The sequence below is a fragment of the Psittacula echo genome (assembly GCF_963264785.1).
Source record: "Psittacula echo genome assembly, chromosome: 18".
Classification (NCBI taxonomy): domain Eukaryota; kingdom Metazoa; phylum Chordata; class Aves; order Psittaciformes; family Psittacidae; genus Psittacula; species Psittacula echo.
The window spans coordinates 6,580,219-6,596,338 of record NC_137754.1 but is presented as its reverse complement, the minus strand read 5'-3'; the positions used below and the strand labels follow the sequence as shown (position 1 = coordinate 6,596,338).

General features: G+C 52.0%; 1 protein-coding gene across 2 annotated transcripts in view; it reads right to left on the bottom strand.

Moving 5' to 3' along the window:
• LOC308228291 (protein CEPU-1) overlaps nt 1-16,120 on the bottom strand; it is a gene marked incomplete at both ends in the record, with an annotated part of 326,758 nt that overhangs the window by 120,838 nt on the left and 189,800 nt on the right. Inside the window, one exon of one of the 2 annotated variants that reach the window (XM_080631564.1) lies at nt 11,666-11,750. In XM_080631564.1, coding sequence (XP_080487690.1) covers nt 11,666-11,750 — 85 coding nt within the window. Of the gene's footprint in view, nt 1-11,665; nt 11,833-16,120 lie in introns of those variants that run through there. The other variant, XM_080631563.1, reaches the window with a different exon arrangement.

Sequence of the window (16,120 nt, the reverse complement as noted above, 5' to 3'; positions counted from 1 at the left end):
CTTGAGTCTTACACAGAGTGCCTACGCGGAGTCTCGGGTGTCTCGTACAAGAGTTGGGCTCATTCTGTCTGGTGACTAATGACATCTCTCAACCTCTACGTGCCTACTCTGTACCTTGCTCTACAAAGATCTGAATGACTTCTAGGCAAGCAAGCTAGAAGCAGGGTGGCCAAACTGCATGCAAAACCTGGCCAAACCTACTCAGAAGATCCCGTAGGTATCAAAACCACCTCTACATTGACATCTTTGGGTTCCCAAATGCAGTTTGCAAGCTCTGCCTCACCCAGAGCAGGACAGCGCTTCACTGCTGGGTAAAGCTATTGCATGGCCAGGCCTGGGTTTATTGAAATGGGGTGAACACAGAAGGATCAGGCAGTAATTTGGGTATTTTAAGCACTTTTTGGCTGTCTCCCAGGAGCAGGCACTTGGCATTGCTGCTTTCCACCCCCTAAAGGCTCATACTTTGGTCATCATTGGGATTTGACTTGAAGAAGCTGGGACGAACACCAAAGTAGCAGCTCGCGATTGGCAGCGCAGTGGTAAAGCGGGCTCGTACCCAAGAGCTGAGGCTCTTGGAGGAGGAGCCCTGGGCACAAGCATGCTCTGACAAGGTGAGCTACAGGCAGGAAAGGGCCGTGGCAAAAGAATAACAGCTCAAACCCCATCTCTCTCCTGTAAGTAAGAGCCGAGCCATCTCCGAGCGAGAAGGGTTATTTATGGGGACGCGAGGAAGGAGAAGGTGGCTGAAGAGCATTTCTCATTTCCCTCCATTACTGCAACAACCCCACTTGAAATCCAACTTCATTTCTGCCTTCCCAAGCCAGGGAAAGGAATCAGACTGCTGCAAACAACGTCAGCATTCCCTCCTTCTTATCCCGATTTTGCCAGAGGTGAGTGAGGCTGTTTCAGAATCACAGCAGGAGAAACAAGCAGCAGTTGGCACCGCGGGGAGAAAAGATATGGGCATTTACTAACAGGCTTATCCCCCTAAAGCACCCACCTGGAATTCCCTCCCATCTCTTCATTTTGCTACTTGTTTCCTGGAATCGATCCCAAACTGCATCACCCAACCTCTGCTTTTTGGGGGAAAAAAGATGAGGGAAAAGGAAATGAAGCTATGGAGGAGCATTGATCACGCTGCCTGATGTGAGAATAAAGCTGCTCTGCACTGGAATAGCCACCAAAGTGAGATGCTCAGCCTATGTCCTGCAGCTCTGCACCTGCTTGCACTAAGAAATAAGTGCCCGGTTTGCAAAGCTGGTGGGAATTATGGAGAGGAGAGTGGGATTCATGGAATTTCGCCCGGATTTGGCTGACTGGTGTGGAGAACTTCCACTGGTGCAGCAATCCCCATTGGGAAGGGACGAAAAGAGCTTCTGCTCTATTTTTTATGCTGGCAAACCCCTGCTTTGACGCATTTCTGTCTGTTCTGTCACCAGTCCTGCTTTTTCCCCTTGCAGCCTGGTAGAAGCTATTAAGTTCTAGCAGAAGTGTGACACCAGGAGAGTTTTGTGTGAATAGCATATCCCGGCCAATCTGCAGGACAGAGAACATCTAAAAAGCAGATTAAGGGATAAATCCTGACAAGCCCTGACTGGAGAATAAGAAAGTCTTCATTCAAACACCACAATTGCTATGGTTGTCCCCTAAAACGATGCTGAACCTTGTTGATAGCATTTGAGCCACATGAAAGATCAGAATAAGGATGCAATTCCCAAGCCGAAGGACTCAGGAGAACCTTGCCAGGGTTTTCCAGACCCTTCAACCCAGAGCATGGGGGGCTTCCATCTGTACCTGGGGGAGAGCTGGCAGGGCAGGACTCGCAGGAAGCCTCTTTTGAGCACTAACACATTGCCAGGGAGCATATGCAAGGAAGGGAAGCATTACAGCACTTTGCTGCTGCTCACCAGTGTTTTGAAGGCTTTTCCTGGCCTTGGTCGCCAGCAAACTTGGCAAGAGGTTTCCCAAGCCCTGAGCTGGCAGTTGTAGGCAAGAAGGTGGCTTTATCCAAGACATAGGAATCCAGGGAGATGGCTTTGAGCTGAAGACGATGGGGGAGAAACACAAAAGGAAATGCCCTCGTGAGCACAGCAGCTACTTGGGAAGCAGGAGGGAAAATCTGTGAGGTGAGGATGAGCTTGGAGAAGAGGAGACCTGAGGAGAACAAAATCCATCCTTTTCCTCTGATTGCTTTAAGGAAAGGAAGCTCTGACCTCCTCCTCTCCTCTCACGGGAGTGGCGAAGCAGCACGGGATGCTCCTAACCTTGCTGTTGGGATGGGAAATCACTGGGATCCACAGCCTGGGCCACTAAAGGGAGTGATGGATGCAAGGGAGGGAGAAGAGGAGGAAGCAGTGTCTTAAGGCTCTGCAGCAGCAAATGAGCTCAGTGATTAAAACTGAGTGGGCAGCTGTGTATCACTCTGGATTTTCTGCCTGTTTCATCACTAGCGGTGACTCAGGAATATTCTTCATCGCCCTCAAGCGAGGATATGATCATTTTCTGCCACTTGAGATGAAGCTAATTTTACAGCAGCTTAGAAAGAGAGATGTCATGTGCTGATTCCTATTGTGCCTGCATCACGCGCCAGCACAGCAAGGCTATAGGTGCTGACTGCTGGAAGTTATACCTGATACTGGGAGAGAAACACCATGGGCCAGGAGACGCTTGTTTGGAGCTGCAAAGATGAGAGAAGAAAAGCAGCAGAGGATCAAGGCTTCCCAGCAAGAAGAAAGACCACAGCATCCCCTCTCCAGTGAGTTTTCTTAGGAGGAGAAGCATCCAGACTGCCTGAAGGCTTTGAATGTGCTTCTAATAGGGTAAGCGAGCTGAGCAAGACTGATGGGCTCAAAGGACAGTTCTCTCTGCTCAGATCCAACCCAGTCCCAGAGAGATGAATTTACCCAAACCCAAGCCTGATGCGTGAGGAGCCCACGCTCCAAGGTGAAAAGCGTTCACGGTCCCAGTGTTAAGGGATAAGTGATAAGTGCTCCCTTTGTGCATCCAAACCCAGGCCTGGTTGGGATCCCCATCTCACCCTACCTGGGCTCCCAACAGGACTGGGATAAGATGGGAAAGGAACCGGCACTGCAGCTCAGGATCCTGGCTTGGAACCTTCCAGCCCTCCAGCCACATTCAGATGGGTTTTCTTCCTCACGGATCAGGCCATTTATTTAGTTTGGAGATGCAAAAGCTGCCTCGCACCAGGCCCTGGCAATGCCTTGCTGGGCTCGCTGCATGAAGCCATGGTCTCCCAGCCATCGGCCGGCATGCCATTCCTTGACAGCCCTGGCTTCAGGAGCTAACTGGCAGTGGTAGCTGTGTTTGCAGGGCAAACGGAGCAGTCCTGCCAGCTCTTAGTGACAAAAGGAGTGCTTTGAACCGGCATGGTGACAGCTGTCCCAATGCCACATTTGCTGACAAAACCTGAGTTAAATTACTGACGGTTGGCACCGCAAAGGGAAGAAAAGAGAAGAGCTGACGTCTCCCCATCACACCGATTCTGAGCCCCATGGCACCTCTCTGCAGGCTCCCGTCCCACCACGGCTGCAAACCCCAGGCATTCAGGACATCACTGGTCTCCATCCCTTCCCGCTTCAACTCCCACCAACCTTGAGGGTCAATCCTGGCAGGCTGGGTGAAGCTTCTCCTAGGCAATGCATTGCCATCGAGCCTTTGTCTTTTCTAGAAGGACCAAGAGGGTATTTATCACCTTGTGATCACAGAATGGTTCGGTTGGACCTTAAAGCTCATCCAGTTCCAACCCTCTGCCATGGGCACCTTCCACTAGAGCAGGTTGCTCCAAGCCCTGTTCAACCTGGCCTTGAACACTGCCAGGGATGGGGCAGCCACAGCTTCTCTGGGCAGCCCCTGCCAGTGCCTCAGCACCCTCACAGGAAAGAGCTTCTTCTCTATATCCACTCTAAATCTCCCCTGTTTAAGTGTGAACCCATTACCCCTTTGTCCTATCACTACAGACTGATAAATAGCCCCTCTCCAGCCCTGTTTGTTGAGGCTACTTAGGGCAGTGCCACTTGAGTGGATGGAGGTCACCAAGCAGACCTCCGAATGGCCAAAAATACCTGGCGTGTTGGTTTTAGATTCATGGAGGTGACTGAGGTGAAGGGCCCCAATGTCTCACTAAACAATGCCAATGGCCTGTGTGCTGCTGGCTTGAAACCAGCAAGGAAATTGCAGCTGCCACCCTCCACGAGCCAAGGACAAGCAGAGATATTTAGGAGACCCAACTGACGCACACCAGTGAAGGCATCTCAACCAACCCCCTCCATGACAAAGCAATAAGAACCCAAGGCAAGATGCTGACCTTCTGACCGTGTCTCACCAACACAAGCATTGAGAGAGGAGAGAGGCTTTCTTGAGTACACAGGTCAAGGCTAACAGATACCTTCTGCTTCTCCTGTTTGTAGAGGACTCGATCACATCACACACACATAACCCAAGAAAAACACCTTTAAAGACTGGAAAACACTCGAGTTTTCACCTTGGTCACTCTTCCTTTGAACTCCTCAAGAGCTTTGTAGAGGCCAAGATAAAGATTAGCCTGGAATAAAGCCCTACCACCTATAATTTACTGGATTTGGAGGATTTGGGGGTAAGAACCCAAATATTAGGATCAGTGGGTCCAAAGCATCTTGAGATTTGGAAGTGGCTCTGAACCTGGAGCTGCCCTTCTCGTACCTATGAGAATGTGCTTTCTCGACAGCTTTCTATCTCCAGAAGAGATGCATAAGCCTGAAAACCACACCAGAGGATGCGTAGCTGGGAAAATAATGATCCCAGCATGGAAAAAAAACGCAGGAGAAATCAACAATCGGGCTCCAAACCCCAAAGTAATGAAGGTTTGGATGGTGTCCGGGGCTCTGCATGTGTCTGATAAAACAGACGCAGGTGTCAGAGCCATTTCTGGTTGCAAGCACAGAGCTGGTCAAAACCTCCCATCTCAGGGAAAAAAACACCCTGTGATATTTCACCAGCTGCTCCTGTTGGAAGGTGCTTTGATTCCTTATTTGCGCTGGCCTCATTGAGATGCAGAGCTGGACTCGCTCGTCTCCCGTTTGACCCTTGGTGTCCTTTCTTATTCAGCACCCTCCCCAAAGGGGTCCCCACCTCCAGACCAGGCTCAGCTCGCCAGCCCTTGTCTCCTTCTCACTAACACTGGCTTTTCCAGGGGAGAATCCAGTTTGCCTCCAGCCTTTCCACACGAATCCATTGGCTTTCTGCCTCCTCACTTGGTGCATGAACCAAGGACCACTTCCCAGCACCACCACCACCGCTCACCACCAGCTGAAGGATCCTTATTTAAAGCAAGACTTTCAATATCCTAAATGTTTAAGGTGCGTTTGGTGTCTCAGCAGATGCTGCAGCATCCACACAGCTAAGCTCAAATCTCAGACTTGGCTCTTTCAAAGCCTTGCACCTCAGAAAACGAAGCCTAAGGAGAGCAGAAGGTGTTTCCCATTCGCTTTGCTAAGGTGCTACATGCAACAAGGAGCAAACTTTCTGTTCAGCTAGGGCTTTCTGCATTGCTATGCCACACGCAACCCAGTAACAGTTTGCATACTGTAGCAAGACTAAAACACCATCTTCCAACCTCATCCACAGTCCATTACACTTAGGAAAAAGACTTGTGGTGACATTAATGAGCACTGCATCAGCCCCTTTGTTGGCATAAATCTCCTTCTAGCACTGGGGGGATTGCATTTTCCCATTTGCTTGTTTGTTAGGCTCTGTATTCGCATTACAATTTCTATTAGCTCCTTCTCCCATTGATGTGGTCACAGATGAGGGCTTCGTGATATTCCCCTTTTCCTCCTGGAGGAAAATAAGGATGGGTGAGCTCAAACTGACAGGTTTAGGTGGGTCTGGGAGGAGGAAAGAACAACTCTGCTAGATCAAGTTGAGATTTTACCAACACCACAAGCTGGAGTAACTCCAGTGAAGCCACCAGAAGAGGCAATGATTTAGGCAAGCTGAAGATGACCCAAATCCCAACCCACCTCTTGTTACCATATCCATAGAGCTGTCAGTTCATAATGTACAATGCCAAGCACTGGTGTGCTCCTTGCCCAAAGGCCTCTGCTGAGGCAGAGCAGGGCACTACAGGGAGCATCGGGATGGCCAAGACCTAGGGATGAGGCTGGTTGCCAACCCATGGACTGTCACCCACAAGTCTGAGGCTTAGGTTAGCTGATGGTCGCGATGAGAGCAGCTTCTCAGCTGAGTCTGGGGCTGTGAGCAGCCCCATAGTAGGGAGTGACACCGCTTTTGCTGGTCCCAATCCCTAATTTTGCTTTGGTTCCTACCTAATGAGCATTACCCACCAAGCAGCCCCGCAGTACCACAACCAGACCCCATACAGCCCTGCAATGACACCTCCAAGTGAGAAACGCTCACAGTAGCCTCTCCAAACCCCAGGCTGGAGCAAGACATAGGTGGATATCTGTGGTGCCCTCCAAGAGGATGCTCTTCGCGTTTTCCTTACGGAATGATGCATCCTGCCACAAAAGGACAGCAACGCAAGCAGATGACTCACAGAGGCAGAGAAAGGAAGCGTTGCAACTGCTGCACACGAATAGACACATTCAGAGGACTCAGGAGGCTGCCTAACGTCACATGAGGAGTCACAACAGGGCTAAGAACCCAACCTCCGTTTCATAACCATGGCTTAATGAGTAGAAATGCCACCCCAGCAACACTCCGCTGGCCAGATGTCACCTCTACAGATGCTCTGCCCTCCCTTCTTCTCCCCCAAGCTCTTCCCATCCCAAAGGAGCAGGGTACAAGTGTGTATGACTTATATCTTTCCAGAGCTGGTAGACTGGAGATGATTAACCCTATGATGGAGATGACACTCCCCTAGGAGACGCCAGCCCAGACAGCTCCAGTGAACTAGAGGCAGCAGCTCTACCAGGAGAGCTATAAAGGGAAACCCTCCTCTGGCGCAGCAATCAGGAGCTTGTCTCATCTCAGATGGAAATTGCACTAGGGGAAAAGAAAAGAAGAAATAAAACATAATCCATGCATATGACAATTTTTTCCCCCACTTTAAGCTGATTCCATCTCCGAGATGGGAGAGAGGTGGCGGAGATTTGCTGACATGTCACTTGAGCAATAAACTCCTCTTTCTAAAACATGCCATCGCAAGCAAAGCGACGAACAGCCCCCAGCAGCACACACGGGCACTGCTCGGGGCTTCTGATGAGCTCCAGGGATGTGGAAAGAAAAGCCTGGCCAGAAAGGAGGACCCAGCAATGATGGGAGGAAGAGGGAGGCAGGGGTGAAGTCCTAACCCTCAGCCCTGCTCACATTTGCACTGATTTATAGCATCCCAGTCTGGTTTGGGTTGGAAGGGACCTTAAGGCTCATCCAGTTCCAAGGACTTGGACACCTTCCATTAGAGCAGGTTGCCCCAAGCCCCATCCAACCTGGCCTTGAACGCTTTTCCTGAGTAAGGGCATAGATGCAGAACACGCTCTGCCCCTTCTTCACCTTCAGATAGGAAGGGTCACCACAGCTGTGGATTTATTCCCTAACCCTCAGGAACAAAAGGAGGAGAAGGCGAGCGTGCTGGATACTGAAGGAGTGAGGAGAACAAACTGAGGTTGTTAATATGAGTGGCAGCTTAGCTCCATCCTCACCCCATGCCCGCAGGGTCGCCCAAGAGCTCGAAAGTCCTTCACTGCTCAGTAACAGAGAAAAGCAAAGTAATTGCACCTTGGCCTCCACAGCCAAGCTATATCCCTTTAGTCCAGGCTCGGGAGGAGAGCAGGGAAGCAACCAGGAGCTTCATCTCTGCCAGTCAGCCCCCTACATCATTCAGCCCTGAGGCTGCAAGGATGGCAAACACCACTTCCTCAGGGATAGAAAGCCTGGAGCAGGTCCTTCTGCCTTCTGTTTGCACTCACCAACTGCAAATGCAGCTGCCTAAAACCTCAGTGGAGACTCAGCATGGCCCAAGCCCTGGCACGAGCAGTCCTGGGCATGGAGGGGGACATGCAGCCTCCCCCAGGCCCCAAGCAAAAGGAGCATCACGCTGTTATCCATCAGGAACCAGCCCTGTTCTTCAGATTACACATTAAGAACATTCCCATGGATAAAGGTGCAGGGAAAAGTCGCAGAAAACAGACCTATTGCTGAGAAATGCTCCTTTCTGCTTCACAAACAAGCACATTTTGCTTGCATCCATCAAACACACGCTTGATTTTGGTTTGTTTCATGGCCAACTTATCATTTGTCCCAAATTATACCACGAGCACAACAGGGGCAAAATCAATTGGCAAAAGAGGCTGAGGTAAAGCATGGCAGGTCTCAGTGGAAAAATGCCTTGGGTAACATCATGGGCAGCATCAGGGTTAAAAAGAAAACCAGCTTGGACTCATGTAAAACTCAGATTTGACTTGTAGAGCTAGAATCAAAGGGGGAATAAATAAAGGCATCACATCACTCTATCAAGACAAGCAGAGGGGATGAACAGAGGAGCTTGAGAAAGAAACAGCTCTCACCCTATAGCCAGATCCACTCTTCATCTGCCTGGGGCACCACTGGATTTGGGGGATATCACGCAACATGCTGATGGGATCATCAGAGCATCGCTGTGGGAAGCGCTGAGTGATGCCAATTAAAGTGGCATCATAATCAAGCTGCTTGTTTTGGTGCTGAGAGAACTGCCCCAGAGGTCTCAGCAGTGCCTGGCCTCAGCTCAAGCACTGGATGGATGCTCAGGAGGGCTCCTCTAGCGTGAACCACTCGCTACTGGTAAGGGCAGATGCTGAACACGGTGGGAGGGGACACAAACGGCCTCATCCTTATGATGTGGCCTTATGAGGTCCAGCAAGACAACCACCTCTGACCAAGACAACCACCTCTGATCCTTGCACACACATGAGCCTTTGATGTAACCCCACATAGAGCAGCCCCAGGTCAAGGACCTTCACATCCATCAGTAAAAGCACCAAGCTCTTGGACCCACAAACCCTCTTCCTATTCCTGCAGGTTTTGCTGCATCCAGGAATAAATCCTGCCCCTCCTATCCCAGCAGGTAGCTCTATCCCAGGGTCTAAACCTAGATTTAACACACCGATCTAAAGTGCTGGTGCTGAAGCAAGACATATTAACATCAGATGGAAGGAAATACCTGAGCATCTCTAATGACTCTGGTCCTAAACTGACTCCTAATGGTGGATTTATGGTAACTGGGTTTGCATGGAGCAAAGCCTGCACCCTATAATGGGAAAGTCTCCTCGCAGCCTTCAATCCAGCATCTTTTTCATGTGCTGAATTAGCTCCACTTGGAAAGGTGGCGAGGATGGAGCTGAAAGGAACCCCCTTAGCATGGCAGGGTCCTCCATGCCGCACCACCCCATATATAATAACCTATCTCCTATAGCCAAACCCCCTCCCTCGATGGGGAAAGGACTCCTGAGCACTTCAGAGAAGCAGCAACTTCTGCTGCTGAGTTTTCAGCTTGTTTTCCCTTTTGTTGGCTCTGAAAACCCAAAAAGGAACCTCTAGAAACATCTCTTCCCTTCCAAATCCTTGGCTGCGACTCCCCGTCCTCCCACCTGGCATGGAAATGAGTGGGAGAAGAGGAAATCCTACTTTTTAACCCCCTCCCATGCACCCTTCTCTGTCTGCCATCCTTACAGGGCTGGGGAGAGGACCCGAAGCAGTGATGGAGCCACCGAATCCTTTGTGAGCAGCATTGCTATTCCAAACAAGTTAACTCCACACCGCAGATCGATGGATACGCCGGGCTGGGAGGGGAGATTCACGCTTCCCTAATTTCCTCCTCTGGAAATGTGTGGGTTTCCTATGCTTTTGGTTCCTCCCACAAGGCAGCAGGGCTGCAGGGATCAGGACCTACCAGGGGATGCAGCAATGGACCATCACCTGCCACACTAACCCCTCCTATCTCAAACCAGAAGGAAACCGCCTTAAAACACCAGTGCCAAACAGTCTCCCAGCTACTAAACCAGGGCTCCAAGTTGGCAGCAGCAGCAGGGCGCTGATTGCCTGCTCCAGGGGCAGGACAGCAGGAATATCATGTGCACAGAGGGAATATCATCCGCACACCAAAGCCCACGTGCCCATATCCTGAGGCACACTTGGAATGACGAGGTGCCCGCATAGTGACACGGATACTCCTTGCCACCATCCCAGCCGCACTGGGATGCACATAGGAAAGCTTTAGGGTGATGATAAGCTGCTGCCTTCCCTCCCCGGCACAGGATTTGTCCCTCTTCCCACCAGGCCTCTCCAACAGAAGGAGAACATCCCTCCTGCTGACTCACCCCAGCTTGTCTTTGTTCACCAACACCAGGTGAGCACCCAGAGCCTACACTGGGTGAGCACCAGTATAATGTGCGCTGGAAGCCCTTTGCCAAACCCCACTACCAGAGCAATTTGCTTCCCTCCGGTAAGTTTGCACAGCACCCATGTTCATACCGCCCTGCTGCTGTCGCCTTCCTATGTGTTTTGCTGCCCAGACTCCCAGTGTTCCCAAAATCCTTCCTTTTTGATACCCCCATGGAAATATCTGTGGGATTTTGGACGCTTGGAGAGCTTTACACTTCAAGCAAGGAAAGGAGCTATTTAGTTCTTAAGCCAAGCTCAGTGATGCAAATTAGTGAGACACTTCATCCTCCACCCTTTGCCACCCATTTTCCAGCCTCTTCACCCAGACACGACACGAGACAAAACCAGAGGAATGGCCATAACACAGCTCATTCCTTCCCGGGAACACGCAAAGGGCTTGGGAAGGGATAAGAGGTTCGGCAGCCAAGAGCTGAGTTTAAGGCTTCCCACTATTCCAAAACAGACCTGTCTGGAATTCTTCCACTCGCTGGCATCAAGCCGGAGTGCGGCTTTCACTGCTCACACCCAGCTGGCCCCGCAGATGTTGGTGTCACCAATGCAACGCACGGAGCAAAGTCACTCGCTCCCGAGCACGCCGGAGCCGCAAGCGCCGCTTCCCAGCGCTGCAATTACAACCTGCCTTTGCCTTTTAATATCCCTATCAAACATCCTCTGGGATGACTGCGCCCATCTGCTGCGAGGACAGGGATGGGGATCCGGGTGGAAGATACCGCAGAAGTTACACTGATTAAAATCACAGTTTCCTTGGCACCCCTCAAATTGCTGCTGCAGGCAACAGGACCCCGGCGCAACGCTCAGCCCCACATTTCCCTTTCTCACAAAGAGTTAATACCGACAGGGAGCAGCAACCCATGGAATAAGGAGGGTTTAAAGAAGCGCAGCACCATCATCGCACCAGGTCTGGATAAAATCCCACTGGGGGGGGGTCAACAACAACTGCTTTCCATTGACTGGGTTGCTTTGACACACGCGAAGGAGCAGGGGGGTGTTTACCCCCACCGAAAGCAGCCCAAGCCATGCCTACAGACAGCAGGAGACCAAGGAGGAATCACACTCCCTTGTTTTCAACCCAGTAACTTTCCAGAGACAACTCGGGGCGGGGGGGGGCGGCTAAGCCAAACCCCATCCCTTCGCATCCAAAGCTCCTTCTCGCTTGCTGCAGCACCAACAACGCATCCCCCATGGGGAAACTGAGTCACATTCCCGAAGGCACCGTCTCCCCTCCCGGCACACGAGGCCCCCCCCAAGGCATCAATGCAGGTGCTCCTACCTGAGCGTGGCGCTCTCCCCTTGCCGCACTGTCACGTTGTCCATGGCTTTGGGGAAGGTGGCATCTCCGCTGCGCACGGGCACTCCTGCGGGCACAAGGAAGAGCAGCCTGAGACAGAGGACGACTAGGCACCTCCAGGGCAGGGCTAAGCACCCACCGACCCCCATCCTGGGCAGCAGGGACTTTTCCAACAGGCAAAAAACACACCCGACAAGGCCACCGGGAGCGAAAAGAGAAGGGGGGGAGAGAGGAGGGATGGGGTGCGTGTGTGTGGGGAAGGAGGGGAGCAAAACCACCGGGGCTGAGCGATGAGGAGCTCCACGGAGATCAGGAGAGCCCCCGGCAAGGCAGGATGCGAGCGCTGAGCCTGCCGAGCGGCATCCGGAGGGAGTCCCCAGTATCCTTGGGTGAGGGAGGAGGACGGGAGGGCCGGAGGGGAGGAGGAAGAGGAGGAGGAGAAGTGGCAAAGGTGCTGGACGCTGGGCGAGCCGGTTCTTCCCGGGAAGCAGTCCGAGGCTCACTTGGATGAGGAGGAAGCACGGGCGGGAGCCGCCCGGCTGCGCCCCGCTCCCGCACTCTTATCCCGAGCCCGCAGCGCGGAGCGGGGGCAGTCCAAGGGGGAAAAAAAAACAGCGAAACCCCCCCAAAAAACACCAAAACACGCCCGTAGCGAGCGAGCCAACGGGTCCAGACACAAGAAGGCACAAGCGGGCAAAGGCAGCCCGGCAGTTCCTCTCCCCTAGCCCCGCTGTCGGGTCCCAAAGGTGCGCTGGTCCAGGCGGGATGCAAATGCAGGATGCAGGACACGGGACACGTCGAGTGCAGGATAAGAGGTGTTCAGGACGGCAGAGCCCCCCGGCTGTCCTCAGCGGCGGGGCCGCGGCGGCGGCAGCATCCCGGCCCGGGCGGGCGGCAGCATCCCCGGGCGCGCAGGCGGACTGCCCGCGGTTGTCATGGCAGCGGCTCCATCCCTGACCGGCGATCGGGCTCCCGCACACCCCGATAACACCCGCACGAACACACACACAGAGCGAGGCGGGCGGAGCGCGCTTCACCCGCCAGCCTTTAACCCCCGCCGCACCGCGCTACACAGGGACCCCTTTTCTCCCTTCCCTTCACTCTTACCTGCACCCAGCACCTCTAACATCGCCCTTCTCTACCTCTGCACCATCCCCGCCCTATGCAGGAGGGGAAACTGAGGCACGGGTCAATTCCCCCCCTTAAAGTCAGGCAGGAGATGCTCTCCTGGTTTTCCGCACCTCCCAAACACACAGCAGGAGCTTAAGTGGCAAATTCCTCCCCAGTCACAAGCACGGTCCCCGCGTACTTTTTACGGGCTCATAATTTAACAAACAGCACATTTGCTTATGCCTGGTAGTTCCTCCTTCCCTCCGCTAGTGGCTAAAACACATTAATATTGCCAGGCACAGTTTCCTGCTGGAAAAAGGTGCCTGGGAGCCATTCTCAGAGCACTAAGTCCCAAAGCAAACACAGAGCCAGGAGCTAAGTGGTGGCTTTCAGGGTGCTGCACTCATGGAATCCCCCCCTGAGCCCCACATTAAGGGAAATCAGACCTCCTCCTCCTCCATCCACTGTTCCCAATGACTTCCCTGCAACACGGGACCTTATCCAAAGTCCTCCCTCCATTCCCCACCATGCGCTCGGCAGCTATTACACTGCACCAATTATTCCTCGTTTCACAACTTGCTGCCAACCTGAGCAGGGTTCCAAGTGGTGACCTAGATGTGAAAGCATCCATAGCCCGTTACTAATCCCTGGAGTCTCCGAATTCCCTGTAAACTACCGCTTAATTCACTAACTGTGCTATTTAATCTCTACAACATTATGAGCTGCGCCGGGCCAAGGAAACAGTCAAATAAAGCTTTATTACTATTGTGCGTGCTGATAGGTCATAGGAGAAGGGGATTGCTTTGCAAGTCTCTGCTTCTTCCTTGTCTGAAGGCTTTCTGCTCCTTGAATTTAGTACTGGTTTCCCCAGAGGGCACAGCAGCTTTCCCAGCTCATGGCAGGAGGAGTTTAATCTCTGCAGCTCACTTTGCTGGGCTGATAGGGGAAGGGTAAGCGCCTGCCTTGAGCAGGTCCTTTGGGCTCACAAATCACATGGGAGGGCTCTCTGAAATGTTAATTCAAAAAGCAAGATCAGTGATGGGGTGGAATGTCTTGTATAGGATTGTGGCATTGCATAGACACGGCTTTTGGTGATGCTGCAGCATCCAAGCACCCCTGGCAGGATGGGGACACTGCTATTCTATCTCCTCAGTGCTGGACCAACAGACCATCACCACTCAAGAGGGCTGCAACTCAGGATGGGCAGGGACCATCTCCTGTGTCAGCAAAACCCATGGGATTCCAACAACCAGAGCCAGTTAACCTTTCATTCTGGGCCATCATTGCCAGGAGCATCTTATATCATGCAGGAAAGCACCTGCCTGCACTGAAAGCATGCAAGGTCAAGGCAGAATGTGACCTGCTGAGTGGCTTCAGCCCTTGGAAGTGCTGATTTTAGCCCACTATTAGGAGCTCATGAGGTTGTGTGGTAAACCCCAAGGAATTTAAACCCAGTATCATTGGCTCCTGCATACTAAAGCCCAGCAGACTCCTTGGTCTGTCTCCCCCTCTCTTGCATACATCCAACGTACATATAAATCAGGCTGTCACAGCTCGTCTCTTTCCTGACAGCTGTAATTGCTTCAGACTATAAAAATATCTATAGACAATAAACACAAGGCACGAGAACAGCAAAGAGAAAAGCAAATCAAGGTTCCTTTAAATAATTCAGTCGCTCCAGTAGCAGAGGAGCCAGCAACCGAGTCCAGCTGTGAGGGTTCAGCAGCAAGAGAAAGGGAGCTTTGTAGCCTCCTCTGGGGATGAGGGAGTCTTTCTTCCTTCGCTGGGTTTTGACCGCAGCAGCCCAAGTGTCGAGCTCAGCCACTTGCAAAGCAGCAGCCACCCGAGCACGAAATGCAGCTTCTTGCTTTCAGCTTCCTCCCTTTCTTGCTATTTAGATAAAAGTATTTGTTCTTTTTGCTCTTTCTCGTTGCGAGCAACAGGCAGGAGATGAGAAGCAGCAAAGCACAGGCACGCTTTAGCTGTGTACTCATCTCCGTATCCATCTCTCTCATTCCAGCAAGGCTAAAGGCCCCCCTCTCCTGGCAGAGACCACAAACAGGGCAGCAGAAGCAGAGCGAGCCAGGGACGGAGCTGCTCGGTGGGAAGAGCAGCAGCAGGATGCGCGGAGGAAGGGAAAGGATTTTCCCTGGGGAGACGGCAACTGGAAGGATGCTGACACCACAGAGAGGGATGGGGTTAGAAGAAGCAACAGCCTGTGCATAGAGATAGAGTATCTCTATCAGAGCAAGGATAGATGGGGAGAGGAGTCTTGATGCAGCAAATCAGTCCCAGAAGGGCCTTCCTACTGAAGAACCATGGCATTTGGCTTCCCACAGATGCTAAGGGACACCGGAAGGACTGCACAGCCGGGGAGCCTTCGGGCAAACACTGCCCCAACCTCAGGCTTTTTGAGCAAAACCAAGCCTAAGCTTCTGATCTAGAGACGCGAGCGGTCCCAAAGGCTGATAGCCAGATGCAAAACTGCAGTTCAGGTCCCTTATCAAGTAAAACACCACTTTCTGCTGCTTTCTCAGCATCTCTTGTGCTTGTAGCTGCTTGCAGGGCTCTCATGCACCCTCTGCAGATACACCTGCAAACGTCTACACAGACAATACTAACCTGCTCGCACCAAAGGGTTTCATTACTAAAGAAATTCCTTTCAAGCCGGTCATAGCAAGGCAATTTGAACAACCAGATTTTCCCTTCTGATTCCCTTTTTTCCTTTCCAGGAAGCTGAGAGATGACAATCGCTAACCCCGAAGTCGAAATTGAATCTGAAATGGCCAAATATGAGCAGAAACGTAATTCAGGGTGGTTCCTTCAGAATGAAATCATTCCTGCTATCACATACCCTGCTATCCCTTATTCTCCAAGAAGCTCAGAGTGGTAAAAGTGCTTAGTTTTCTTTGGTTTCAGTCAGGTGAATGAGCCTGGGGGAGCTTTTCCTGACTAACTACTGAGCCCTCAATGTCTACACCCATTCAGTGCAGACACAAAGGACCAGCTCGCCACACTGACTCATTTATCTCTTCATTAATGGTGGCCCCAATTAAGAAACAATGATTGAGAGCTTTTCCTTGGCTGGAGCTGTTTGGAGGCCCTCAGGCCCCAAAGGCATTCCAGTGCTGAGCTGGAGAAACTGCCTGGGCAGGGCTGCTTTTAGGCCAGTTTTCTGAATGCAAGAAGCATCCCCATGGGCACTCAGCCCTCAATCCTTACACTGGAGGAAGGGGTAGCTACCAGCACCCTCTTCACAGTGCTTAAAGGGAGGCCCTATTAATCCCTGCTAAAGATGTTGTTAACGTTTAACTGGCATTTCTATAA